A 27,073-nucleotide genomic window follows, 5' to 3' on the forward strand; every position below is an offset into this window, starting at 1 on the left:
TCGAATTATCTTATCTTATAATTATGGCATTAAAAATCATTGGCAATTTCTTGGATGTAGGTGTTATTAAATTGGAATTGTATCAGAAACAAAGAACAAATGTGTTTACTTTTGAGTTTTCAGGATTATCCCAGATAAATGTACAGAGTGTATAGTGTATATTATAGTACTACTATTTAAACATTTTTCCTATAAATATACAAACAAAATAGATCGAAGTTGGACTAGAAATCGGAAGGAATGATTGAAAAGTTTGTAATGATACTTTTTCTAATGCAACGTGATAAAGAAATCCAAACTGCAGCAAATTGCAAATTAATAATTTTGCAATAACTTGCGGTGATCAAAACCTAGTAAAATTGGGAATGAGTCGAATTGATAAATATGTGTTGCAGAAATCACTGAATAAGGCTGAGAGTTTTTACTCAAAAAAGGCCAAGAATAAACAAATTACTGCTAGTATTCAATCATCCATTACCAGCTACAACTTTCAACAAACAACAGAAATTCAACAAAGCCTATAGCAGTAGAAAACCAAAACACTTAAGTTGATACATAACTTACTCCTTACACCCCAACTGCCTAACAGGTGAATCGAGCCAAAATTTAATTATAAAACAATTGTGGAAACTGATAATAAGAAGATATGATGATGATGATGACGACGATCAGTTCTTTGACTTAGTCCTTGTACTTCATCTCAGACAGCTTGAACCCTGGCATGTCAAATGAGGATGAGAATTTCTCAACATCGGCCTTGAGTTCTTCAATCTCTTTGTTGTTAACAAGCCCCTTGTTAAAGTCCTTCAGTAGCTTGCCATGCTCCTTCTGGATATTTAATGTGATGGTCACAGCCCTATGCAGGAATTCAGCAATCTGTTCAAAGTCTTTCTCAACCAAACCTCTAGAGGTCATGGCGGGAGTACCTGAAATGCAACATTCAACACTTCAATATCTCAGGCTCAGTGGTTTGTCAATCTAGTAACTCATACTGCACAGTAATGTTTATTTTGAATGATAGCTAAGATAGATAGAAACCAATATAGGCTAAACCACCACATACTTTTATGGATTGTACACACATCACACAAAGTTACTCATACCATAATCCAATTACTCTACCTTGTTTCACAAAAAACAAAAACAAAAAACATTCTACAATGTTATTCTATAATCAAATAGTAACACATCTTCAAATAAGTTGTACTGTAAAATTCAACACAGCTAGAGTAGAAATGATAGTAGAAACTTGGAAAAATGAACTTTTTTTTTGTGTTCCAAGTTCCAACATTGCACAGAAGACTAACTCGATTTCTTGGAATTACTTACACTCTGATTAATGAGAGCGATGCTGAAATTTCATACACGCTTAAAATTAAATAGTGATTAACCACAAGCAACTAGAAGATATAACGATGCTCACCTATGCGAACCCCTCCAGGGGAAAGTGCACTGCTGTCACCAAACACAGCATTCTTGTTAACAGTAATGTTGCACAGGTCGCAGAGCTTTTCAACCTTGTTACCTGAAGAAACCCCAGCAGATGAGTGGTGCACAAATGGAAATTATGAATAATTGAATATCATTTTATGAAAAAACGAAAACCATAGCTGTTACCTGTCAATCCAAGAGGGCGAAGATCCCATAGAACCAAGTGGTTCTCGGTTCCACCAGTGACAAGATTGTATCCCTTGCTCATGAGATAGTTGCCTACAGCGACTGCATTGGCCCTAACCTGCTTAGCATATGCCTTGAAGGAAGGGGTCGCCGCCTGTTTCAAGGCCACAGCAAGAGCACCAATCTGATGATTGTGTGGTCCTCCCTGAAGAGAGGGAAACACTGCAAAGTTGATCTTGTCCTCGAAGTCATACACGGCATCTTCTGGCTGGCCCTTTTTGGCTGGCTTGGGACCCTTTCTGTAGAAGATCATACCAGCTCTAGGACCCCTTAAGCTCTTGTGCGTGGTAGTTGTTACTATGTCGCAGTACTCGAAAGGATCAGCCGCTTCCTACAAAAATTTCCCGAAGTTATAATTTACCAGATTGAAGCACCAAGTTGCTACATTTATAGCATTGTGAATTCATTCAGAAATATAATTACATATAGATAGCTACAGGCCCACAGGATGAGGATTTCAAAATCTTTTCTTCTGTTAAGTAACACCAGTAAAGAGATTCAAGATTTGAAAACCACCACAATGTAGATAAATCATTAAACAAGATCTAATCTAAGAAAACTCTAGTTTAATGAACACAACAAGTAAAATGCACATACTGCAGTTGATCACCACTTGAAAAATAAATAAAAATCAACCAAAACCAATTCCACCCCATTTAACACCAAATTAATTCGTCAATCATTTCATACATTATGTGTGATTTCATCTGCAATGGAAATAAATACTTTACCTTATGTATTCGAAAGCCATGAATAAAAAAATAAAAATCAATAAGCATACATTTTAGATCCAAAGGAGACGCTCAAAGCACAATGTGAAAACAAACAGATGAACAATCCAAACAAAATAATAATATAATCCACCAACTTAGAGCAAAACGACAAAACAAAATCGATAACAGTGCACGCTTAGCTTTAAATCCAAACAATATCAAATCTCATTAACAAAATCGAATTTTATCCAAAACTTATACAAATCGAGTAGTACCTGAGCAGCAACGAGTCCACTAATATGAGCCATATCGCACAGCAACAGAGCCCCAACCTTATCAGCAATTGCCCTAAACCTCTTATAATCCCAATCCCTAGGATACGCGCTCCCGCCGCAGATGATCATCCTCGGCCTGAAATCCAACGCCTTCTCCTCAAGGCGATCGTAATCAATGTACCCCGTCTTCGGATCCACCTTGTAAGGCAAGCTCTCGAAGTAGATCGAGGTGGCGCTGATCTTCTTCCCGCCGGAGGTGTAGTAGCCGTGGGTGAGGTGGCCGCCGGAGGGGAGATCGAGGCCCATTATGCGGTCGTGGGGATTGAGGACGGCGGTGTAGGCGGCGAAATTGGCAGGGGAGCCGCTGTAGGGCTGGACATTGACGCCCCATTTGGCAGGATCGAGGCGGTAGGCGATTAGGGCGCGGGATTGGGTGAGGTTCTCGATCTGGTCGATGAATTCGTTGCCGCCGTAGTAGCGGTTGCCGGGCATGCCCTCGGAGTATTTGTTGGTGAGGGCGCTGCCTAGGGCTTCGATGACGGCGAAGGAGGTGAAGTTTTCGGAGGCGATGAGCTCGATGCCGCGGCATTGGCGGCGCTTCTCCTTTTCGATGAGGTCGTGGATGTCGGGGTCGACAACGGAAAGAGGGGTGTTGCCCCACTCCGAGACTGGATCCATTTTCGCGGCGGTGGAAATGGAATTGGGGAAAGAGAAGGAGAGGAGAGAGTGAGGAGAAGTTCAGTTGTTGAGGTTTGTTTATATGGAGTTTGTGGTGGCAGTTTAAATGACCGTAATGCCCTTTGGGTAGTTGGTACAACCAACCAAAACAAGTTCTTATGTTAATTAAATTAGAAGTATGTTCCTCTCAGCTCTCTCTATTTTCATTTCTAAAGGGTATCTCGTTTCCATTTTTTTTATTAATGAATCATCTTAATTGGGATAAATCAAAAAGAAAAATGAATCATCTTCAATGTGACGGAGTATAAGATTATGTCCAATCAAATGGTGACTTGAATTTAAACTCAAACATAAGCTATCATCAAAGGGTATCTCGTTTCTCAATCCTGAACATTACTCCCACATCCCCATAGAAATAGTTTTCTTTTTCTTATTTTAGTCAATCTCATAAAAATAGTCTATTCTATTTTTGGCAAGTCTTTTCTCTTTTATAAGGTGGGCTGCATTCTCAACTAATAATTCTCGGTCATTTTTTCTTTCTATATCTCTCATACTTTACTAATTTCACATTAAAACATGTGTTATCCCAAAAGTCTCTGTTTATATGGGATGGATAGAGTATTATTTATAACGAAATTAATAACTAATGTTTTCTATGTGTATTATTGTACTCCATCTGTCCATAAAAATAAGTCATTTAGAGATAGCATGAATTTTATCCGTGATTAATATAGTAAAAGTGATTAATATAGTAAAAGAGAATGAAAAAGTAGTTGAAATAGTGTAATAAATGGTGAGATTCATGAAAGAAAAAAAAGGAAAAAAAGTATATATAAATAGAGATGAATTATCTCTGTGGAATATACTGAAAAAGAAATTCAGTTTATTTCATAGAAATAAGTGAGTATAAAACATAGAATTCCGAATGTATATTTCATATGATGTGTAAAGTGTAATTACTAGATTAAAGTGATTATTTTATTTCATTATGGAGTATGCAATTTTCCAATATTATTATTCTCAATCAACATCGGCCATGGTTGATTCTTGGTAAACCATAGTGTCGGTTATGTTGGGTGAGGGGTCGAGCAAATCTACTTTTCCTGTGAGAGAGATATTGGTGGGATGGATAGCCACGTGGTTAAACTGTAAGCGTAAGTATTGGTGGTTTGATAAATCAGTTCTGGCGTAGAGTAGGAGTGAATATTGAATTAATTTTGAAAAATAGCTCCAAATAAAATGAATATTGGATTAATTTAAAAGAATATTATTTAAAAATTTTAAGTGATATACTTAAATAATTTTAACAATTATAAAATAATTATTATAGAATAAATTAAATTTATTACAAATTTCTTTTTAAGAACTACTTTAATGACTTTTATTGTTGATAGTGTGAGTAAATTAATGCTACTTCAGTTCACAAAAAATAATTATACTCTTTATTTTAGTTCATTCATTAAAATTAATTTTTCATCTATTTATAATAATTTTTCTCTTTAATAAATAAGGTGTGTGATGTGGCTCGTTTCATGCATGTGTTCTATATTAAAATTACATCAAATTCTGTGAACTAACGTCTAAATTTGAGTAAGGTGTGTATGAAAGTCCGCCATTTTCAGAGAACGAGTTGATCAACTGGGCGAACGAATGGATCAGGAGAAGGAGTCAAATTTGCTGCGCAAACGGATCAAGTTGAATCAAATGGCATGCAGTGGGAGCACCCAGTTAGAAGACTGATGCGTCACACAAGAAAGATCCCCAAGGGCAAAGGGGTAAAACAGACTTTTCAGAGAACAAATGCCCTAAGGATCAAGACCTCACGCCTTCCTATAAATGGAGATAGAGAAGGAGGATGGAGACAACTTCCAACACGACGCTCATTAGTTTTCAGCTCTCTTCTAGAGCTGAAATTGGAGCTCCCAACACTCCACACTCCTAAATTCGGTAGATTGCACACTTGGTTCCTGTTTTAGTGTAGTTTAATTGTGGTTTGGTGTTGGTTTTTATCATTTTAATCGTTTTGGTTTGTTATTTCAATTCGAGAAGCGGCGATGAAATAAATTCTGTTTTTGTTTGTTCATTTTCAGTTTACTCTTGACGCTATTGACTCTTGATGTTTCTGATTTAGTAAATTTTGAGTTATGTTTTCGATTCTAGTTGATACGCCTTGTTTACCATGCATGATATTTCTGATCTGCTTTTGATTTTCGGTCTATGATGCAATATCTTAGCTCAAGAGTTTTGTTTCATGTTGAGATGGCCAGATCTGAGTTTTCGATTTATGTTTCTGTCTAGTTGTGAAGGAAATCATGGATAAGCTGTTTAGGATGTTTAGATCTAGTAGCTAATGTCTTATTTCTGCATGATAATGGTTTAGTTTCCTATTTACGTAGTCGTAGTTTAGATATTAGGAGTAGATTCAAGTTTACAAGTTGTTATGATGTTTCGTTGTTCGTAATTGTTCAGATCTACTTTTACTCTGCTTCTCATGTTGATTATGTGAAGAAGATGAAGTTGTTAGAAAAGTTTTACTTTATCGTATGTTTTGCAGGAGACTGACAGTCGTCCATTTTATGTTGTTTGTCCATTTTAGGAAAGTTTCAATATGAGTTGATCAAGTAGATTAGTTAAGCTTTAGCAAGTTAATCAGTTTAGCTAGTTAGTCTCTAAAGTCAAATAGTTAACTTAATCTACCCCTAGAAAGCGTGGCCGCGGCCATTCCCATTTCGTGTCCAACAACAAATGTTAAACCCATCATCTTTGTGGGATCGATCTTACTTTCCTATAATAGTTCATAATATTGTGAGTTAAGGTTTTGAAAATGCTTCTGAACTCTTCTATTCATCTCACTCAAGGCAGATTAAGTCAAGTTGACCAGTCTGAATTTACACCGAAGCCACTCACCAGTGTTCACAGGTAGGAGGCGTACACTTGGCCAGCCGGATCAGTTTGACAATCCAACTTGAGCAATCCACAACGATAAACAAAAGATGAGAATGAGAGCAGAGCACTGAAGCGACACACTTTTAGTGTGTTTTATTTCTACTAATAATACTTTAACCATTTTTTTCTCTCTCTTCTCTTCTGATTTATCAATTTTGCATTAAATTTAATATCTTACACAATCAAAACTAAAACTAAGTATTTTCTGTTGAAGAAAGTAATACTACTAGCTATTTTAGGTTATTTGGTCAATTTTCCCAATAGCATGCATTATTAAAGTAGTTGTCAAAAGCAACTCTTTACTGTAAGGGAATGAGTAGTATAGTACTCCCTCCGTCCCGGGCTACTCGCTCATTTCCTTTTCGGCTCGGAGATTAAGGAATGAGTGTATAGGAAAGTAAAAAATGACGGCTGTAGGTGAAATTTTTTACTAAAAATGGAAAGAGTGCAAGTAACTTGGGACGCCCAAAAAGGAAATAAGTGCGAGTAGTGCAGGACGGAGGGAGTATTTTATGAGAGGAAAGTTGGTGAGTAAAGCTTTTACATTACCAAACACCAAAAATTTTAAAATTATACTCATCACCCGCATTGGATTAATTTCCAAAATATCCTTGATATGAATACGCCACGTTAAAACCTTATTACCAACTTATTTGAAGAAACATTCAACCACAATCATTCAATAAAATGAAGTCAAGCAATTTGTCAATGTTTCACGCACCAACTAATTTAAACAAGTAGGCGATCTAGCACTACGACTATGCGTATATTCCCCCACCGAAGCACTACGTTCCAACTTAGCATTTAAATATCCACACGTAAATATATGTTTATATTATATGATTATTGAAAATAGTCGCCTTATTAAGGTTTGAGATGTTTTAGTAGACAGGTCATGTTGTTCACCTTCGTACCACTAAGGTCTAGTTTCTTTTTAATATTCACACACATATACAGCACTACAACATTGCATTGTTATTATAGTGCACCTCAATTAAATCCCACATGGCAAAAGTAAAAATGTTGAAGTCGTAAATAGAATATTTAGTTGTCGTCGTTTCAATAGGATTCTCAAATTCTACTAACCTATGTATAAAATATTTGAATTTATTATTCTTTTAGATTAATACTCCCTCAGTCACACTTTAGGAGTCCTGAGAAATTTTACACACGTATTTTTATAAAAATCATAATAAATAGTTAAAGTAGAAAAATGATAAAGTAAGAGAGAGAATAGTGTTGAGAAGATTTATTATGATTTTTATAAAACGAGTGTGTAAAATTGACCGGGACTCTTAAAGTGGGACGGATGGAGTACTATTTTCAGTGTTAGGAGTTGGACTTGTGGTTTGTTCAACAAGTAACTACTAGGAGTATTTATTGCCTGTTCAGTTTTTTGAATATAGCCAGTTTTGGTGCTATTTTTGGGAGATTTCATCCGTTCATCTTCACGAAATTAAATTTGATCGGCCCTAATATATTCCCAAAGCCCGCACTGTTCCTCTTTGATTTACCAACATTCAATTCTCCGTGTGGAGCTGGTATATGAAAACTAGAGACAGCTGTAAAGTCCTCAATCAGTGCAAGATTACTTTTATGCCCCCGCAATTAATTTTCATTTGGAGTTTGAAAGTTGCTGCTTTTTGGAAGACATTCATAAAAAGGGATATTTTTGGAAGACGCTCATAAAAAGGGAATAAATAAATATACCATAAATGCAAATTTGACTTTATTTCTGCCTCCTTGAATACGTGAATTGATTTACAAATATGTGGGCCCATCCTTATACAAATAGAAAAGGAATTTAATCAATACATTTGGAATGGCAAAAGCTGAACACGCCAATGGTTTAATGTGTATATGTGGTAAAACGACTAATGTTACTATAATTCATGTTTTTACACGATTTTTAACAAATCATAAACTTTAACGTTTTGCAATTTTGATTCTACGTTCAAACATTTTCCATAAAGACCAAAAAGATGATGTTGATAAGAGTTAAATCAATTATTAACGACATAACTTTATAACTGAAAATTCACAATCAAGGGACCTCCCCCAAGAAAAAGTCAGATCTGCATGGAGTCACATAATTCCCCAAATAAAATTCATTGTCCAAATTTAACCAAGAAGTCAGATCTACAACCAAAATTGGTGTATTAGTAATATCGTACACCGTCACCACTAGTCCACTACCAACAACAACAATAAAAAGAATAAAGATTTTGACTTACAAGTATTCATGTTTTAGGGATGAAAATGTACAAATATCAGAACAACAAAAATTGAGAATCACACTCCAATTAAAGTCATGTTTATATATTTGATAGATTTTAGCCAATTAAAATATCTCAGTCATCACCGACAGCAATAAAAAAAGTGAGTGAGAGATATAGTATATGTGTGTGCCTTTTGTTTTTATAGAAGGAAATAAATGAAATGGGACCATTGACAGTTGGATCTGTTGAGCAAAAACTAGATCTGGATCTCACACACATTCACATATTCGATATAGCAGCTTGTAGTGCTACGCCATTACCGACATGATGTACTCAAATAAATATCTTCCCATTATAATTTTGAACGACCATGTTTTTACTTAGTTTCTGAGTAGTGATATCTGAAATAGTAGTATCACTCCAATTTTAAGTGGAAACTCTAGCGGCTCCGGCATAAACGCGTTTGGCGACTGGGGGCATGTACAATGTCTTGGGTGGTTCCGGTTCTAGTTCGTCGACGCCGGGCACCCAAGGCTCGTCGACGCGGCGGCGTACCAACCACCCCATTTTGATGTGGATGCATACGCTCTTCCCTTCGCCACGAGGTATTCTCAGGGATTATCCCAAATTAGGGAGGATTATCTGGATGAACCCAATCCGGAAGGAGGACGAGGGGGTGGAAGCTCCAAGGGTCGCGCATTCGACGCCGTGGAGGAAGAGGAGGAGGCTGCCGGGGAGGAGGAGGATATAGACCGTCATCCATATAGCCGGGCGGACACGATGACTCTGTTCAATGCTTGGGTCAGCGTCTCGTACGATCCGGCTCGGTCCTGCCGCCGCACCCTGAAGATGCTCCGCAGTCATTTTGACCGCGTCTACAGAGATGTCAAAATTTTTTGCGGCATCTACAAGAATGAAGCATTTCAATACCAAAGCGGAGCCAGTGGAGCCGACATTGTGAGAGCGGCTTTGCGAGTCTTCTTTAACGACAACGACAAAGAATTCAAACATGTAGATGTTTGGGAGGCCGTCAAAGACGTTGAAAGGTGGGCCGGCGGTGTCCAGTCCAGTCCACACGGCGGGTGGCCAATACTCGTCTAGTGAGGACGGGTCAGGCAACGCCTAACAAGAGGTTGCCTCACAAGAGGTTGAGGACACGACCACCTATGCAGGGGGCTCCTCCCGTGGGCGCCGTCGGCCGCAAGGGACCAAGGCGGCGAGGAGGGGCCGAGGCGAATCAAGCCAGTCGGGCTCGAGCTCGGTCTCGGGCTCGAACACCCTATTGTCCATATACTTGACCGCCACGATGGCAGACACTTCCCGCATGACGCCTCCACAATATCAAGCCTATCTTGCCGGAATTGAGTATATGGCAAGACAAATTGGTATTCCACCTCCAGGTAGCTTGAGTGCACAGCCACCTCCTTCGGGGGATGATTCGCCGGCGGAGTAGTTTTTATAATTTCTATAAAATTATATTTTAAATTATGTCTTTTTTTATTTATTTTGCCACGAATTTAATTATGTATTTTTTTAGGATTTTAAGTTGTAATTTTATTTTATTTAATGAAGTGTGTTTTTATTAATTGAATTTGTTGAAAAAAAAAAAAAAATGAAATTGAATGAATAGTTAAAGGATGAGATGGTTAAGGGATGGAGGGTTGCAAGTGCTGTCTCTTAGTTAAGAGATGGAGTGAAAAAGTATAGTGAGACCCATAAATAATTAAGAGATGAGTCGGTTAATAGACGGATAAGAAACAGCGTTGCGGATGGCCTAAAGTTCTTTTACTATTGATCATCTCACCAATCCCCTTGTATTTTATTTATAAAAAAATATAAATAAAGAAAAAGAAAGCACAAATCCAAAATCCACCAACAACAGTTTACCAAATCTCAGATGATCAGATCCACCAAACCCTCAAAATCTCAACCGTCCATTCCTCACTATCAAACCTATTTATATCCTCTCCACACTCCACTTCTGTACTGCAATTCCTGCTTCTTCTTCTCCTCTCCTTAAGAAGAAACAGAAATTCACCAAATCTCTTTCTCTCAATGGCGCTTCTCATCGAGAAGACCTCCTCCGGTCGCGAGTACAAGGTCAAGGATATGTCCCAGGCCGACTTCGGGCGCCTCGAGATCGAGCTCGCTGAGGTCGAGATGCCCGGCCTCATGTCCTGCCGCACTGAATTCGGCCCCTCCCAGCCATTCAAGGGCGCCAAAATCACCGGATCCCTCCACATGACCATCCAGACCGCCGTCCTCATCGAGACCCTCACCGCCCTCGGCGCCGAGGTCAGATGGTGCTCCTGCAACATCTTCTCCACCCAGGACCACGCCGCCGCCGCCATCGCCCGCGACAGCGCCGCCGTCTTCGCCTGGAAGGGCGAGACTCTCCAGGAGTACTGGTGGTGCACCGAGCGCGCCCTCGACTGGGGCCCCGGCGGCGGACCCGATCTCATCGTCGATGACGGCGGCGACACCACGCTCCTCATCCACGAGGGCGTGAAAGCCGAGGAGGAGTTCGCCAAGACCGGGAAGGTGCCAGATCCGACCTCCACCGACAACGCTGAGTTCCAGATCGTGCTCACCATCATCAGAGACGGTTTGAAGGATGATCCCTTGAAGTACACTAAGATGAAGGATAGAATCGTTGGAGTTTCTGAGGAGACTACCACCGGAGTTAAGAGGTTGTATCAGATGCAAGCTAACGGCGCTCTTCTCTTTCCCGCCATTAATGTCAATGATTCCGTCACCAAGAGCAAGGTATGATTTCTCAAAATTTATGGAAGATCTACTTTTTCTAGATCTAGAAGTTTAAGGCCGCATTGGATCCACGATCTACGTATGCTCAATTATATAGATCTATAATTTAATTTAATGTAGGTCACCTAAATCAGATCGATCTCATTCATTATGTTTTAATGCATCAACAATCTTCATTTCAATTCTAATCGTTAAATTAAAAATGTAGATCCATTATTGCTCTGTTTCATGTGTTACTCTGTTTCCAGATCTATAGATCTGCAAAGTCAATTTATGCAGTATGATTCATATCACCAATTCGGATTCAATAGCATAGAAGAAGGATCCTGTATGATTCATTTCTCCAATTATGATCAAATAGCATATAATTAGGGTTTAGTATGATTCATTTCATGTTTCAAAGGAACATTTGGATAGTATTTAACTAATTAACTGATGATTTTATTGATCTGTGCAGTTTGATAACTTGTACGGATGCCGTCACTCATTGCCCGATGGTCTGATGAGGGCCACAGATGTTATGATCGCCGGAAAGGTTGGCGTTGTCTGTGGTTACGGAGATGTCGGAAAGGGCTGTGCTGCTGCCTTGAAGCAGGGTGGTGCCCGTGTGATCGTGACTGAGATTGACCCCATCTGCGCCCTGCAGGCTCTCATGGAGGGCTTCCAGGTCCTTACCCTCGAGGACGTCGTCTCTGAGGCTGACATCTTCGTCACCACCACCGGAAACAAGGACATCATCATGCTCGACCACATGAGGAAGATGAAGAACAATGCCATCGTCTGCAACATTGGCCATTTCGACAACGAGATCGACATGCACGGCCTTGAGACCTTCCCCGGTGTGAAGAGGATCACCATCAAGCCCCAGACTGACCGTTGGGTCTTCCCCGACACCAAGACCGGCATCATTGTCTTGGCCGAGGGACGTCTCATGAACTTGGGCTGCGCCACTGGCCATCCCAGCTTCGTGATGTCATGCTCGTTCACCAACCAGGTCATCGCCCAGCTCGAGCTCTGGAACGAGAAGAGCAGCGGCAAGTATGAGAAGAAGGTGTACGTGTTGCCCAAGCACCTCGACGAGAAGGTCGCAGCCCTCCACCTGGGGAAGCTCGGTGCGAAGCTCACGAAGCTGTCCAAGGACCAGGCTGACTACATCAGCGTGCCCGTTGAGGGACCATACAAGCCGGCTCACTACAGGTACTGAGCGAGGATGATGAGAGTTGGGGGAAAACAGCACGGTTTGATCATCTTCATGATCGAGCTATTTAGGAGTTGGATTTGATTTGATGAGAAAATAAGTTGGGAGGTTGAACTTTCGTCATCATCATCGGTGGTTTGATTATTTCTGTTTTTCTTTTGAGAGTTTTCTAAGAAAAGATGAAGCTGCTGCCTGCAGATTTGGGATCTATTCTATATCAATATATATGGAGATGAAATGATATATCATTTTAATATGTTAGAAGAATTTTAGTTATTATTTTCCGGAAATCAATGTGTTTAGTAGCTTTGCAAACAATTGAACAATTTGTCAGTGTTAGCTGAGAGTAGTATTATCGATTATTGGCTTGGGCTTGGGCTTGGGCTTTTGGCCCCCGCATTGTCATTGTAATATTCTGCCTTCTTTTGTTGTTAACCATCTGGTTGATTGTCAAACTCATGTCACTTTCTAATGAAATCTAAAATTCCTTATGAAAGACCCAAAAATATATTACCACTATTAAGGTAGTTGTGGCGTTTATTTTAAACACAATGATCAAGGAAAAAGTGTTAAATTAGTCAAGCGAGAATAAAATAAGAGAGATAATAAAGTAGATAAATTAAGAGATAATGAAGTAGAAAAAAAAATAATATAAATAATTAAAGAGACTTAAGAGGAAAGGTTAAGTGTTGTTTTTTTACCATAAAAAGAATATGATTCAACTATATATTTTATATCTTCACTAGTATTCTAAGATAACTCTCTATTCTTTGATGGAAAACTGAATCTCTTTAGAAAACTTGAAAATTTTAAGAATATAAACTGAGATTAGAGGGTTTTTCTGAACTCATGGCATTTATGATATTTCAGGAAAATATGATAAATTTAAATCGAAAAATCATAGTAGCCCATTATCCTAGATTCAGGCCCAAAATATAAGTTAAGTACGCATTTATCAACCCGATACAACCTTTGGTCCAAGCACAATTTTGAACTCCACAAATGTCAAGACTTTATATTTGTTGAATAATATTTCTTGCCCAGTACAAATAAAATTGACAAATTTATAAACTGATAAACTGTTCTATGTTATATCACAAAATTTATAGTGGTGAAATTTCACTCAATAAAGTTCAGTTGACAATTGACTTTTTGATGGTAGAATTCACTATCAAACTAAATTGTCAACTGACCAATTTATAAGGCGTGAAAAATTATTAATTGAAGTTTAAGCGAAAACTATCCCTATGCGAAAACTATCCCTAAGCTAATTTGTGTTTCTAACTATTCCACCAATGCGTAAGAAATGTCCTTATTCTCTCCGTTTTAACCAAAATTAGGAGAATCAAATGGAAACGTCCTTAAAAAAACAAAAGATTAAGATCACTTGACTTCAAATTATGGAAGTTTTTTTTTGCATCCTAAATTGTGGTTATTTTTCAAAATTTTCCAACACTAAGTAATTGTATTTCTGTTTTTTTGGTTTTAGAAAGATAAGTGTTTTTAGTTATTAATGTATTATCGATATAATACATATATATAGGTCCATGATCAATTGAGATTTTTTAGGCTAATTGAGAAATGAGATGCAATCTCAGCCACTCATTTTATAAAAATGAGTGGTCCAGATTTTGCCACATAAAAAATATTTTTAGATTAATTAATTATAAAAGGGCATAGTGGTAATTTTGTATTCTAATTAGGAGGGTTCTTCCAATTTGGCGTCGCTAAATCCACCGCCCTTCACCACCTCTCCCACCGTCTTCTCCGCCGCGGCCTCGCCGCTCGCCGTCTCCTCCGCCGCCCTCCGCCACGATACCACCGTCTGGATCGTCGCCCTCCTCGACCAGGCGGAGGAGGAATTCGGCTTCCAAACCGCCGGCGGCCTTGTTCTCCTCTGCGAGCCCGCTTTCTTCTCCCAAATCCTCCGCCTCCTCGACGACGACGAGGAGCGCTTCCGCGGCCTCAGCCTCGATGATTTCATCAACATTGTCGCCGAGGTCAGCTCCGACAACTTGTCCTGCAAAGAATCGTCGTCCTCCTACGGCTTCGCGCCGCTGCTGCACAAAACTAGGGTTTGAACAATCCCCAAATTGATCTTCGATTTTTATTTTTGCTATGGTGGAATAGTTTTTAATTTCATTTCCCATGTTTTAAGGATCTGGCGAAACGTAGTTGCATTGAATCCTTTTTTTTAATAGCCTGATTAATACATCCTTGAGGCCAGACTTTTAATGGCGGATTGCCTGTAACTCAATGAGATGTCTGATTTTCTACTTCTTTTTTCTTCTCAGTTTAGAGGAATGCAGATTATTTTCTGTAAGATTGTAATTGCAGTATGATGAAAATGTAGTTTATGGGAATGGAAAAATCTGATCTTGATTATTATAATGTTATTAATGGAAAAATAATACAGTAAAATTTTGTAAACTTCACATCATTCTAATAAGTATATTTAAAAAATGCCCACATTCATCCTTAAAAAAACTCCCCTGTCTCAACTAAGAGACATATTTTCTTTATTAATTTGACATTTGATGTGCAAGGCTATTGACATTTGATGTGCATATCGTGTCAACGGCACATACATGTCATGTCAACTACTGTACATATCGTGTCAACTACACGTACAAGCCATGTCAACTGTGTTACAAGCCATGTCAAATACACGTACAACCATGTCAACTGTACATAGAAACCATGTCAACAACAATTATAAGTCATGTCAACTAGGCATACAAGTCATGTCAACAATCCGACACATTAAATCACGAAATAACACTTATACCCCCGTGTTGACATAATGTGATAGCTATTGACATGTCGTTAATCTTGTGAATTAGTGGCTGAGATTGCATCTCATTTCTCAATTTAGCTAAATAATCTCAACCTAACAGCACCCCATATATATATATATATATATATATATATATATATTTAGTCAACCCAATCTTTTTATGCATGCACATATAGATACATAGAAGAAAAATGAATAAATAAAGCCGAGGTGATTTCTTACCAAAAGAATAAAACCAAAAATGGGATCAAAAGACTTCACCTGTAATAATTTTGTCAAAGTAATAATCTATACATGAATATATTAAGAGAGATAAAAATTTCTTATCTTACACAGTTCCTTGACAACATCGGTAATCAACATTCTATCTCTTTGCTCAAATTTAGAACAAGCTACCCCAATCCTTAGTATCCTTATCAAACAATCTTTCGCTTTAGGGTTGATTTGATCAATGCTCCAACTCACAATTTCCTCAATAGTAATAGTGGTGTGATTTGACAACACATCACTAACAAAACTATGAAGATTTGCATCTTCCTCAAACACCTCGTCTGTTGGTCTTTTGTTTGTGAACATCTCCAAGACTAGAATTCCATAACTATATATATCTCCTTGAGTGGAAATCAAGTTGTTGGTTGCATACTCTAAAAACCAATATAAATAATTAAGACATACATAAATTCAACATATTCAGTAGAAATATTGTGTTTCACAAAAATGTAAGATTAGTAGATAACCATACCTAGAGCAACATACCCTTTGGTACCTGCAATCGTAACCGAGCTACTTTCATGCGATGTCGAAACCAAATCCGAAATAATTTTTGCCAATCCAAAATCACCAACATATGCAACCATATCTTCATCCAAAAGTATGTTACTAGGCTTCAAATCTCCATGAACCACACATGAACCCCCCCTACCAATATGAAGATACTCAATTGCTTGAGCTATATCAATCACAATATTAAGCCTTTGGATCAACTCAAGATTCCCACTTTGATGCAACCACTTCTCTAGACTCCCATTGGCCTTAAACTCATAAACTAATGCTTTGAATTCATTCCCTTGGAAGTCTATGCTCTCACACACACTCAATATCTTCAACACATTCCTATGCCTCACATTCTTCAAAGAATTGCATTCTGCAAAGAAGCTCTTCGAGGCTCCTCTAACGGACAGATTTAGCACTTTCACTGCAACTTGTGTCTCCCCATCTTAAAGAATCCCTTTGTAAACCGACCCGAATCTCCCAAATCCAACCATATTAGCCTCAGAAAACCCTTCAGTTGCTTTCATGAGATCCTTGTAGGAAAGCCTCATTATCTCAATGCCAGTGAAAGGGGTTGCAGAAGTCACATTCCTACGCGATTTCCTTTGCTTCCAAGCAATGAATATGATCAACAACGCGAGGCCTACGCCCCCAACAACCACAGTCAGGATCAAGATCTTAAACAAAGTTGAATTCTTTCTAATGTGTGAACAAGGAGGAAGATTCAGCTCAGGAATCCCTCCACAGAGTTTGTTCCCATCAACAGAAACTAAAGATTTGTTCTTGAAAACACCCATTGTTGGGACCTCTCCTTGCAGCTTATTGAATGATAGATTCAACCTTTCAAGATCAAGGTTCCCCAAGAAACCTGGGATCATCCCAGAAAGATTGTTTCTTGAAAGATCCAAATCTTGTAAACCCTTTAAAGCACTCATTCCTGCAGGAATCCCTCCTTGTAGTAGATTCTCCTCAAGATGAAGTTTCTGTAAGCTCGTGCATTGTCCTAAAGATTCCGGAATCAATCCGGAAAATCTATTGTGTGAGAAATCTAGTGTCCCAAGATTCCTCAATTGACCAACCTCAAAAGGATCAAACCCTCAAAGTTGTTGTGAGAGAGATTGAGCACTATAGAAAGTGATGAAAGGGACATGATTTCTTGAGGCACTAAGCCACTAAAGTTGTTGGATGAGAGATCCAAGTTCCCCAAATTGGTGCAATTTCCAAGGCTTGAAGGCAAGTTACCCCAAAACCTATTTTCAGACAAGTCTAAAGTGCTTAAAGAAGTGAAGTTCCCAAATGAATTTGGAAGTGAATTTGTCAATCTATTCCCACGTCCATTAAATTAGATCAAAGATGAGAGCTTTGCAAAAGTGGTTGGAATCGGACCTTGGAATTCATTGTAAGAAAAATCAAAGCTAGTTAGGTCAATGAGGTTGCCAATTCCTATAGGAATTGTCCCTAGGATTCTATTTTCTTTAATGAATAAGGAACTAAGCCGAGTAGAGAGATTGGCAATGGAGTCGGGCAAGGAGCCGCTCAACTTGTTGTAGGACACACCGATGGCTTCCAACTTAGTCGAATTGATCAACAAGGAGATGAAGCTCATGTCGTCTACAAGAAGATTGGACTCGAAGATGAAGGATTGGAGAAGAGTTAAGGCACCAACTCGTGGGAGTTGTCCTTCGAAATGGTTCAAAGAGAGGTCTATGTGTTCAAGAAGTGAGGCATTTGATATGGAGATTGGGATTGGACCACTAAAGTTGTTACCCCACAAATATAGGCCTTCTAAATTAGGAAGTGTGACACCTAAGTTATTGGGCAATATTCCACTAAGTTTATTAGATGCAATGTAGAAATATTTAATAGATGAGATGTTAAAGAGAGAAGATGGAATATGTCCAGTAAAAGAGTTGTCACTTCATTGTACAAATGTGAGTCTTTGAAGTTGTGAAAATGATGATGGGATTTCTCCTATCAACCCACAACTCAGTAAAGAAATTTTTTCCAATGATGTTAGGTTTCCTATAGATGGAGGGATTGTCCCTTGTAGACTATTTCTAGATAAAACTAGGGCTTTGAGCTTCGACAGCGACCCGAGATCGGGTGGTATGGTGCCGGAGAGCTTATTATCTGCCAAACTTAGATGAAAAAGATTGGAGCATTGAGATAAGTTTTTAGGTATTTCACCTACAAAGGAATTGTTTTCAAGAATGAGGGATTGGAGCCTTGTTAAGAGGCCAATTTGTTGAGGGATGGGACCATGAAATGTGTTGTTATTTAGATGAAGTGTTCTAAGGAATGAGAGGTTACCTATGTGAGGAGAGAGGGATCCAACCAAGCCTCGAGACTTCAAGTTTATTCCAACTACTCTATCGTGGTGCTTGTGGCCGCATTGGATGCCGTTCCAAAGGCAAAAGGGCGTCGTTTCGTTCCAAGAATCGAGAGCTCCGAGTGGGTCATTGGTGACGGCGGATTTGATTGCTAGTAGCGACTCTAAATTGGTTTGGTTGTTGAGGCATGATGTACGTTGAATGAGGATTATGGAATAGAAGATATTGATTAGAATTGGAATTGAACGTGGGAGTGAAGGTGTTGCCATGAATGCTAGATAGTTGGATTTGGTTTGGATAGGGGTGGCAAATCGTGCGGATTGGGTCGTTATCGGGTTGACCCGATAACGACCCAACCCAATAAGGCCAAACCCGAACCCAACCTGTTAAGGAAACCCCAAACCCGAACACGAATCCGACCCGCCATCTCCAAACCCGGACACGACCCGGACACGACCCAAACACGATAGCGACACGAACCGCTTTGGGTTGACCCGACACGATAGCAACACGATATCGACCTGAACACGATAGCAACACGATAGCGACACGATAGCGACACAATAGCAACACGATAGCGACCCGACACGATAACAACACGATAGCGACACGAACCGCTTTGGGAGGTAATTCTAATTTCTAAACCCTAATCTATTTTTTTTATTATTTTCCTAAGTAAAAGTTACTAAATTAAATCTAATAAAAATAAAAATAATAAAATAATAAAATATTAATTTTTAACAGGTTACCCGCATCCGACCCGCACCCGACCCGCACCCGACCCGAATTTTTCGTGTTCTTATTGGGTCAACCCAATAATGACCCGTATCCAATAAGACTTGATCCAAACCCAATTATTTCGTGCGGATTCGTGTCGGATTATCGTGCCGTGTCAAAAATTGCCAGCCCTAGGTTTGGATGATAGATGCAATGTAGGCATGCCTACTTATAGTTGTAAGCTTTAATTTTTTTGTTTCTTTTGGAAATAGCTCCATAGTGTTGCATTTACTTCAGCAAGTTGACTTTGATTATGATAATGTAGTGTACCTCAATTTGCCACTTCATTTATTAGCTTTGACAGATATAATTGGTTGGATGATTAAACGGGGACAGAAAATTAACTGATAAATATGAGTGTGATGTAATACTAGTAAAACTAAATATAATTGTAATATGATTGTCATAAATTCAGTTCTACTATATATCAATATGATTAATTAAGTAAAACTATTTACTTTGTCTTATATGAATGGCCTAGTAATAAAGTGAGTATCTCATAGACCTAAAGTCATAAACTCAATTACACTAACAATATGATTATATTTATATATTTAGGTGGCGTTCGGTTACCATGACTAATATCATGAGACTATCCATCTAGGATTAAGTTGTGGGATTATTTTAGTTGGAGGGGGAGACTATGACTAATAATCATGAGACTATCCATCTAGGATTAAGTTGAAGGGTTCAATCTTATAAACCAAACATGATACATATTTAATCATGAGATTTAATCTTGCCAACCGAACACCCCCTTAGTTTGCAAATAATGCACAAAAACGTTACTTTGACCTTTGCATATCAAAATAGGAAAGGTCAAAGACAAAAGAGGTTATAATAATAACAATAAACTACTCAATCTTTATATTTATAACAATAAACTATTCAATCTTTATAATAATAACAATAAACTACTCAATCTTAACAGATCAAACATACCATCTTGTCGTTCGATCTTTATGGTCACAATATCATAAAGAATAAAGATAAATGTATATAAAAATGTACATGTACATAATATCCTTAATTTTTAGATTTAATTAAATTTAATTAAAAATTATTTTTGTTATTTATTATATTATATGTAACAATAAGAAAGAAGTGATATAAAAACTTTATGTCAAATTGTAACACGAGATTGATGAATTAATTATACAATATTTAGTAGTGTAAAAAAATCATTTTTACTTAAATATTCAAATATTTAAGTTAAAAATTCATTTTTTAAAAAATTATGCAAAATGATTAGTATGAAATTTATTTTAAATCAATTAATATTTATATATCGATTTTCAATGCAAAATGTTTTAAAAAAAGTTCAATTATGTATGTACAATTATGTACCATTAATTAATCAATTATTATTTCAGTTACTATGAATATAATTGACTTAAAAGTTCTGACCTATACGATAGAGTTGGTAACCATCAATTCCATAAAAATAATTTATTTAAGTCATAAGCTTGAATTTGACTCTCCAAAAATAACCATCCATCCTAATTTGTACAGATGGAAGTAGTAATTTGTACAGGATGGAAGTAGGATGGATGGTACTGTCTTTTTTTCTTCTTCTTTTAGATAGTGTTTTTATAAAATGCTCGAGTATCAATTAAATACGCACTACTCCCTTCGTCCACCAATACATGTCACATATGCTAGAAATAAAAAACAATGCTACCACACCTGTGAGACTATAAGTAAATGAGGGGTAATACATAATCTCATGAACAAGTTGAAGGAATTTGATTAATTCCACGAAAGTTAAGATTAACTGAAGAGCAAACTGCTGTAGTTGGCTGCCCATTGTATGTCAAGCTAACTCCAACCTACTCAATGTCTTTGCAAGGCTGCAATCTGCTGCATATAATCTTCACCCCAATCGGTACACTCGACGTGCCACGAACGTCGATAAATTTCACACCTTGTATCGAAACACTCGAATCGCCATCACATTCCGAGTGTGGGCACTGGGCAGTAATGTTGATCGATGATGATCGGATTGTCCACATTATTCACCCTAATGCCCTCAAAACTGACATCCGAAACAAGCCCCGGTGGCGAATGCCCAAACGTCTTGATCCTCAGCCCGTTTTGGGTGTCTGTGAAATTGCAATTGGTGACACGAATTGAACTGACTTCCTTCTCATCCGGATACTTCCCTAGGGAGCCTATGCTGATGCCATGGCCCGGCCCGCAGTTGACTTGAGTGATGTTCACGTTGGTTACTCCTTCTCCTATGGAGATGCAGTCGTCGCCGGTGGCGAAGCTTGCACCGGAGATTGTGATGGTGCTGGAGGCTTGCAGGTGGATGCCGTCGGTGTTGGGGCTGTCGGCCTGGGCGGTGGCGTGGATGTTGGTGATGGCTACGCCGTTGCAGTTGTGGATGCTGAAGTGGAACTTTTTGATGTTGATGGAATGAATGTCGCTTATGCTCAAGCCGTTTACGTGCTCCAACGCCATTGATTGTAAAATTTGAGTTTGGTGTAAATGATTAAAGTAAAATTACTTTTTTGTGTGATGTATAATAAAAAAATGAGTTTAGTTTAGTGTGAATGGTCAGAGATGACCTGAGATTATTAGAGAGGAGTGAGGGATGTATAGTTATGATGTCGGGGTTGTTGGTTTTCCAATAGGAGGCTCCGTTTCCATCTAAGGTGCCTGTGCCGGATATGGAGAGGCGATCGAGCGAGCGGAACATGATCCAGTATTCGATGTTGGGAGTAGGAACGTAGGGGGCAATTAGGGTTCCATCTAGTACAAATTTGGTGGTGCCAACACTTGGCCCTAGTAATTCAACATCACTTAGTAGATAATTTCCGTTTGGAACAACAATTGTGCCTCCATTAGTTGCACAAGATTGGTTCCATGCATTTAGAATAGCCTGCACCAAGATCACAAAACGATAACGTATAAAATCATCTCGTGCTGAAGTAAAAATGTTCAATTTTAAGTGGGACTTATATAACTAAAAATACTATAGGAAAATAAGTGGTTTATGTACCTGTTTGCTATCTGTTTGGGCATCGGAAATGGCACCAAAATCAGAAATTGAAAAATATGTTGCTTTGGCAATGGACATGAGGAGTGCTCCAAATGGATAGAAGAAAGAAAATAACATTAATGCTTTGAGACAACCTGTTTGATGAAGCCATTGATGAAATGGTGCTTGGTTTTGCTAATGATATGACCTTAAAATTTCCGCCTCTTCTATTTATATATTCTAATGTATTTAATTCGATTTTTATGTATGGAAATGCTGATTAGTAGTGGTTTGTCTAGGAAGATTAAGGAATATTATCAATTAAAAAAAAGATATCATACCTTCCATATTTTTTCAATTTGTTTTAAATATTGAGCAGATTATTAGGGTAATGATTTTGAGACATAATGTCTCTAATCTCTATGCTATATTTCTCCTATGTTTTTTCCATAATTACAATTTATATTTTGACTAATACATATCCTAATAGTATTATTTTAAACAAATATATGCATACATTAATATCAATTAATGAAAATCAAATCAAACTCTTCTTCATCTAAAATGACATATCTATCAAGATTCAGGATTCACATATATAGTAGTAGTATTCCTAATCAAGGAGAATCCTAATCTTTCTTCAAAATCATAATCTATAAATTATTATTTCGATTCTTCATTCTCACATAATTCACGATAATTCAACATAACTTTGTTGCTCGGTAGCTTTAATATATATTTCCCCTTTTTTCTCTTTTTATTATTTTTTATTATAATTTAATTATTCAAAAAGTTTTTTTACAATTCTTTATTATATGAAATTGAGAATAGTGGTAACCAATTAATATGCATGGAAACCGAAAGAGGTGCATTTAATGAGGATTGCATATAACAACTTCAATTGATATATAATCATCTTAATTAAGATTTTGATAATCCTAATTAGAAATAACAGGAGAGAGAGAAGTGTTGATCAAAATTTGAAAAATAAGATGTAATATGAAAATGATTTCCTATAGAGTATAACACACACTTGGGAGATGGGAACTAAAATTGACCACAGAATTACAAACTTTCCTTTTGAAATTTCCCTTTTTATTTTGTAATTTATCCATCATTCTCTCTATTTGAGGTTTTTATCATCGTATTCTTAGCACACATTCTCACCATTTCTAAAGTTTAAGTCGCATGCTATTCAATTTCCAACAAACTTTTTAAACAAGATGCACTCTTCAATGCATAATTTTCTCATCCTGCTAATTTCTTTGGAGAAATGTATAGGCATCCATAATTTACTCTTGCTGACTGCTAATTTCTTTTGTGAAATGTATTGACATCCATAATTTACTCATCTTGCGATTTCTTTCGAGATCCAATGATCAATAGTTGATAGAATCCTAAATATATATACATACATGCATGGGAGAAACAGAAAAATATCATGTGATAGAAAAATGGTGTAGATGATAGAAAAGAGAAATGAATGTCATCCAAGAGAAAATAAAAAGGAAATAAGTGTCATAGTAGGAGAGAATTTGGATAGTCTAAATAAATTACCCTCAAAATCAAAATAGTTGAAAAATGATAGAAATAGTATTAAAATAGTAAAAATAAAAAATACTATAATTATTCTATGTGCGGAATCTATTGATGCTATTAAATTTTATCATTGACCGAAAATATGCAATCGAATTGCTCCATGTTCACTCTCTGAGATCACCTATTACATTCTGAGATCACCTATTACATTTGGTGCTTTGGTGCTGCATTTTCTATTACACACTATAAAAAATGATAAAATGATAAAATCAAATAGAGCAAGAAGCATCCATAACACAAACAGTCCAGCAATAGCCTAGCAGTAGTCCAACCTAAAACTTCTCTTGCCATATCATCATGCCCTAGCTCAGCAACAGCCCTAAAACGGAGAAAGTTCAAACATAATTCAATAAAATAATAAAAAAAACTACTACAATTAAAAAAAACATCTACTATAATTAAAAAAAATTCCATCTTCAAGTTTGAATCCCGGCTCACTCGTCGACGTCCTCTCCACGTCCTGGACATTGGGATTGGGTTGGGTACTAAACTTTTTAACACTCATTGCATATTGTAGTAGTAAAAGAGTAACACTCATTTCTTCCTCTTATTATGCATGTGGAATATACTGTATTTTGTTAGCTAACTCAATTAATTTATGCTTTTTGACAAAGTCTGGATAAGGGATGGGATCCCTGTGGAGGGGTGCTGTTCATCACACCACAATATTTTATTTATTAAATAAATTATTATTTTTTATAAAATAATTGGGTGTGAGAGACAACACCCCTTGCTATGCACCCCTCCATAGCAGGGGATCCTAGTCCGTCTGGAAGTACCTACAAATACTTTTTCATGTTGCTATCTATAGAGCTGGGGAAAAATACTGAAATATCGTAATACCGGCCTTATCGTATCGAAAAAATATCAAATTTTTGGTATACTGTGAATTTCGGCACGGTATGATTAGGGGTACCAAAACCACCATACAGTAAATTTGGTGTGCGAAAAAATCATAACTTTATCTTACCAAAACTTTCGGTATACCTTATTTTCGGTAAAGCGAAATTTCATACCGATATAGTACCTCATTTTTGGAATACCGAACCGTTCGGTATACCGTACTTTTGCGGTATACCTGACTTTCAACATCAATGAAAATAGATAATTTGAGTTTCTAAAAGATTATTTATATTTTATAATTTTAAAAATATATTAATACATTTTTTTCACAATTATATCTATATTTCACAATAGATTTTATAATTTAAAAATGTATAAAATATATTTTATATATAATTATATTATATTTTTTACGGTATATACTGAATTTCGGTATGCAGCGTATACCACAATATATGAAAATTCATACCGTTACCTTACCAAAATCTTTGGGTAAGGTATCATACCGTACCGAAAATCATGATATACCGAAAATTCGGTATTTTTGGTATTTTTCGGTACGATAAGGCCGGTATTTTGGTATTTTCCCTAGCCCTAGATACCTTACCGAAAGATTAAGGTAATGGTATGAATTTTGTGATACCACAGTATACCCTTGCGTACCGAAATTCTGTATATATATCGTAAATTAAGGTATATACCGTAAAATATAAATATAACTATATACAAATATATTTTATATATTTTTAAATTATACTCCCCCCGTCCGCGAATAGGAGTCCTATTTTATTCTGACACGGGTTTTAAGAAATGTTAGGAAAAGTAGGTGGAAAGAGAGTTAGTGGAATATGAGTCTCACTTGTATATATTAGTTTTGAATGATATATTAGTTAATGGAATATGGGGCCTCTTTACCATTCATATTAATTATGAACCGGAACTCCTATTTGCGGACGGACCAAAATGGAAGAACGAGACTCCTATTCAGGGACGGAGGGAGTAAAATCTATTGTGAATATAAATATAATTATGAATAAAATATATTTTATATATTTTTAAAATTATAAAATATAAATAATATTCCAAAACCTCAAATTATCTATTTTCATTGATGTTGAAAGTCAGGTATACCGAATTTCGGTACGATATACCGAACTTCGGTACGGTATACCAAAAATGAGGTACAATATCGGTATGAAATTTCCCCATACCGAAAATAAGGTATACCGAAAATTTTAGTATGATAAATGTATGATTTTTTCACGTACCGAATTTACGATAAGGTATATGGTATGATGGTTTTGGTAAGATATACCGTACCTACCCACCATTACCCACCCCTATATATCCATTGTACAATATATTTTTGCATTTCATGTACTATCAAACTCAACGTTTTATTAGTCCAGAGTCTTTGTCCTAGCGGCAAGGAGCTTAGACATCATTGTATGAGGTGCCGAGTTCGAGTCCTTTTGACATCAGTTTAAATTTCCTCCTTGCTATAGGAGTTTATTTGTAATTTCTTCCTTAAAATTTTATTAAATTTTATTTGCTTTCAAATATTTTTAGTTATTACTACTATGTTATATTCATATATGTATTTCGCATCTCTTAAAAGATAACAAAATAACAATCAACATTCGCACATCCACAATTACGATTGATACGACGAAGCAACTAAAATGTTAAACAAAACAACATTAATCCCCCGTTCACACCTTACCAACTAGTAGTGTTTTTTCTTATTGATGTTGTGATTTTTTGCCGGTGATCTTTTCACCATCTTCTTTTTCTCGTCCTTGACTCGATTATCGACCTATCTACCAGTCGGTTGTGTTTCTCATTATGGAACCGTTGACGAAATCCATAACCAGATCTATCGCCCGCCGAGCCTCCAACGACTCCACATCAAGGACGACGGCAACGGCGACCTCCTCCTCCATAGCAGCGACGACGTCAAGCGAAGCGGCATCGAGCTGAGCGCCGGCGACGACGACGGAGAACAGAGTAGCGTCGAGTATGTTAGAAAAAAGGAAAAGACATTAGCTTGGAGATCAAGAAACGTGTTAGCTTGGTGGACAAGAAACATATTAGCTTGGAAGATAAGAAATACATTAGCTTGGTGTCCAAGAATACTCGGAGCACAAGCTTTGTAATACCCTATATAAGGGAGTCATATTATTGAAGAAATCAACCAAAAACCATCTATCAAAATGTAGTCTTCAAAGTTCTTCGATGTTCTTTAATTTTAGTATTTACATTTCCGCATTTCAATTCTATTATTCAACATGTATCAGAGCAGCTAACGATCCTTCGTTAGTTTGTTCAAAACCCCCAAAATAAAAAAAATCTTTGATTAAATCAGTGTTCATCCTAAACCCCATAATCTCAAAAAAGAAAAAATTTGCACCAAAATTCAAGCCTTTCTTTATGCCCACAGAAGAAATCAATTTTTTCAGCCACAATAGATATTTTTTTTTCTACCGAGACTCTACTCAATT

At 37.2% G+C, this 27,073-nt stretch overlaps 4 protein-coding genes across 4 annotated transcripts; 1 reads left to right on the forward strand and 3 right to left on the reverse strand.

The window, feature by feature from the left end:
* Positions 1 to 442: 442 nt before the first annotated feature.
* Positions 443 to 3,397, reverse strand: LOC121796104 (serine hydroxymethyltransferase 4-like). The gene is made up of 4 exons (XM_042194845.1): positions 2,666 to 3,397; positions 1,618 to 2,008; positions 1,424 to 1,525; positions 443 to 926 (listed from the first exon to the last, which is right to left on the reverse strand). The coding sequence occupies exons 1-4, from the start codon at positions 3,341 to 3,343 to the stop codon at positions 682 to 684; spliced, it is 1,416 nt and encodes a 471-aa protein (XP_042050779.1). The 5' UTR covers positions 3,344 to 3,397; the 3' UTR covers positions 443 to 681.
* A 7,085-nt stretch (positions 3,398 to 10,482) lies between these two features.
* Positions 10,483 to 12,762, forward strand: LOC121796106 (adenosylhomocysteinase). The gene is made up of 2 exons (XM_042194846.1): positions 10,483 to 11,274; positions 11,732 to 12,762. The coding sequence occupies exons 1-2, from the start codon at positions 10,564 to 10,566 to the stop codon at positions 12,476 to 12,478; spliced, it is 1,458 nt and encodes a 485-aa protein (XP_042050780.1). The 5' UTR covers positions 10,483 to 10,563; the 3' UTR covers positions 12,479 to 12,762.
* Positions 12,763 to 14,199: 1,437 nt separating this feature from the next.
* On the reverse strand, positions 14,200 to 16,975 carry LOC121797051 (receptor kinase-like protein Xa21). Its single transcript, XM_042195788.1, has 4 exons — positions 16,512 to 16,975; positions 16,012 to 16,439; positions 15,735 to 15,913; positions 14,200 to 14,532 (listed from the first exon to the last, which is right to left on the reverse strand). The coding sequence occupies exons 1-4, from the start codon at positions 16,973 to 16,975 to the stop codon at positions 14,200 to 14,202; spliced, it is 1,404 nt and encodes a 467-aa protein (XP_042051722.1).
* A 4,122-nt stretch (positions 16,976 to 21,097) lies between these two features.
* On the reverse strand, positions 21,098 to 21,610 carry LOC121797052 (exopolygalacturonase-like). The gene has a single exon (XM_042195789.1). It carries the CDS (start codon positions 21,608 to 21,610, stop codon positions 21,098 to 21,100), a length of 513 nt encoding a protein of 170 aa, XP_042051723.1.
* Positions 21,611 to 27,073: the final 5,463 nt, after the last annotated feature.

This window comes from Salvia splendens, chromosome 3, assembly GCF_004379255.2.
Source record: "Salvia splendens isolate huo1 chromosome 3, SspV2, whole genome shotgun sequence".
Classification (NCBI taxonomy): domain Eukaryota; kingdom Viridiplantae; phylum Streptophyta; class Magnoliopsida; order Lamiales; family Lamiaceae; genus Salvia; species Salvia splendens.

What these genes read in the sequence shown, in the direction of transcription:
- LOC121797052 (XM_042195789.1), bottom strand. Translation starts at nt 21,610, where the DNA reads ATGGCGTTGGAGCACGTAAACGGCTTGAGCATAAGCGACATTCATTCC.
- LOC121796104 (XM_042194845.1), bottom strand. Translation starts at nt 3,343, where the DNA reads ATGGATCCAGTCTCGGAGTGGGGCAACACCCCTCTTTCCGTTGTCGAC. An exon ending in GTGGACTCGTTGCTGCTCAG is followed by an intron (nt 2,009 to 2,665) that starts GTACTACTCGAT and finishes AAATTTTTGTAG; the next exon opens with GAAGCGGCTGATCCTTTCGA. An exon ending in TCGCCCTCTTGGATTGACAG is followed by an intron (nt 1,526 to 1,617) that starts GTAACAGCTATG and finishes GGGTTTCTTCAG; the next exon opens with GTAACAAGGTTGAAAAGCTC.
- LOC121797051 (XM_042195788.1), bottom strand. Translation starts at nt 16,975, where the DNA reads ATGAGTGCTTTAAAGGGTTTACAAGATTTGGATCTTTCAAGAAACAAT. An exon ending in GTTGGATTTGGGAGATTCGG is followed by an intron (nt 16,440 to 16,511) that starts GTCGGTTTACAA and finishes TCTGTCCGTTAG; the next exon opens with AGGAGCCTCGAAGAGCTTCT. An exon ending in CTATTACTATTGAGGAAATT is followed by an intron (nt 14,533 to 15,734) that starts GTGAGTTGGAGC and finishes AGTTTTGTGCAG; the next exon opens with CAGCGGCGCGAAGCCGTAGG.
- LOC121796106 (XM_042194846.1), top strand. Translation starts at nt 10,564, where the DNA reads ATGGCGCTTCTCATCGAGAAGACCTCCTCCGGTCGCGAGTACAAGGTC. An exon ending in ATTCCGTCACCAAGAGCAAG is followed by an intron (nt 11,275 to 11,731) that starts GTATGATTTCTC and finishes TGATCTGTGCAG; the next exon opens with TTTGATAACTTGTACGGATG.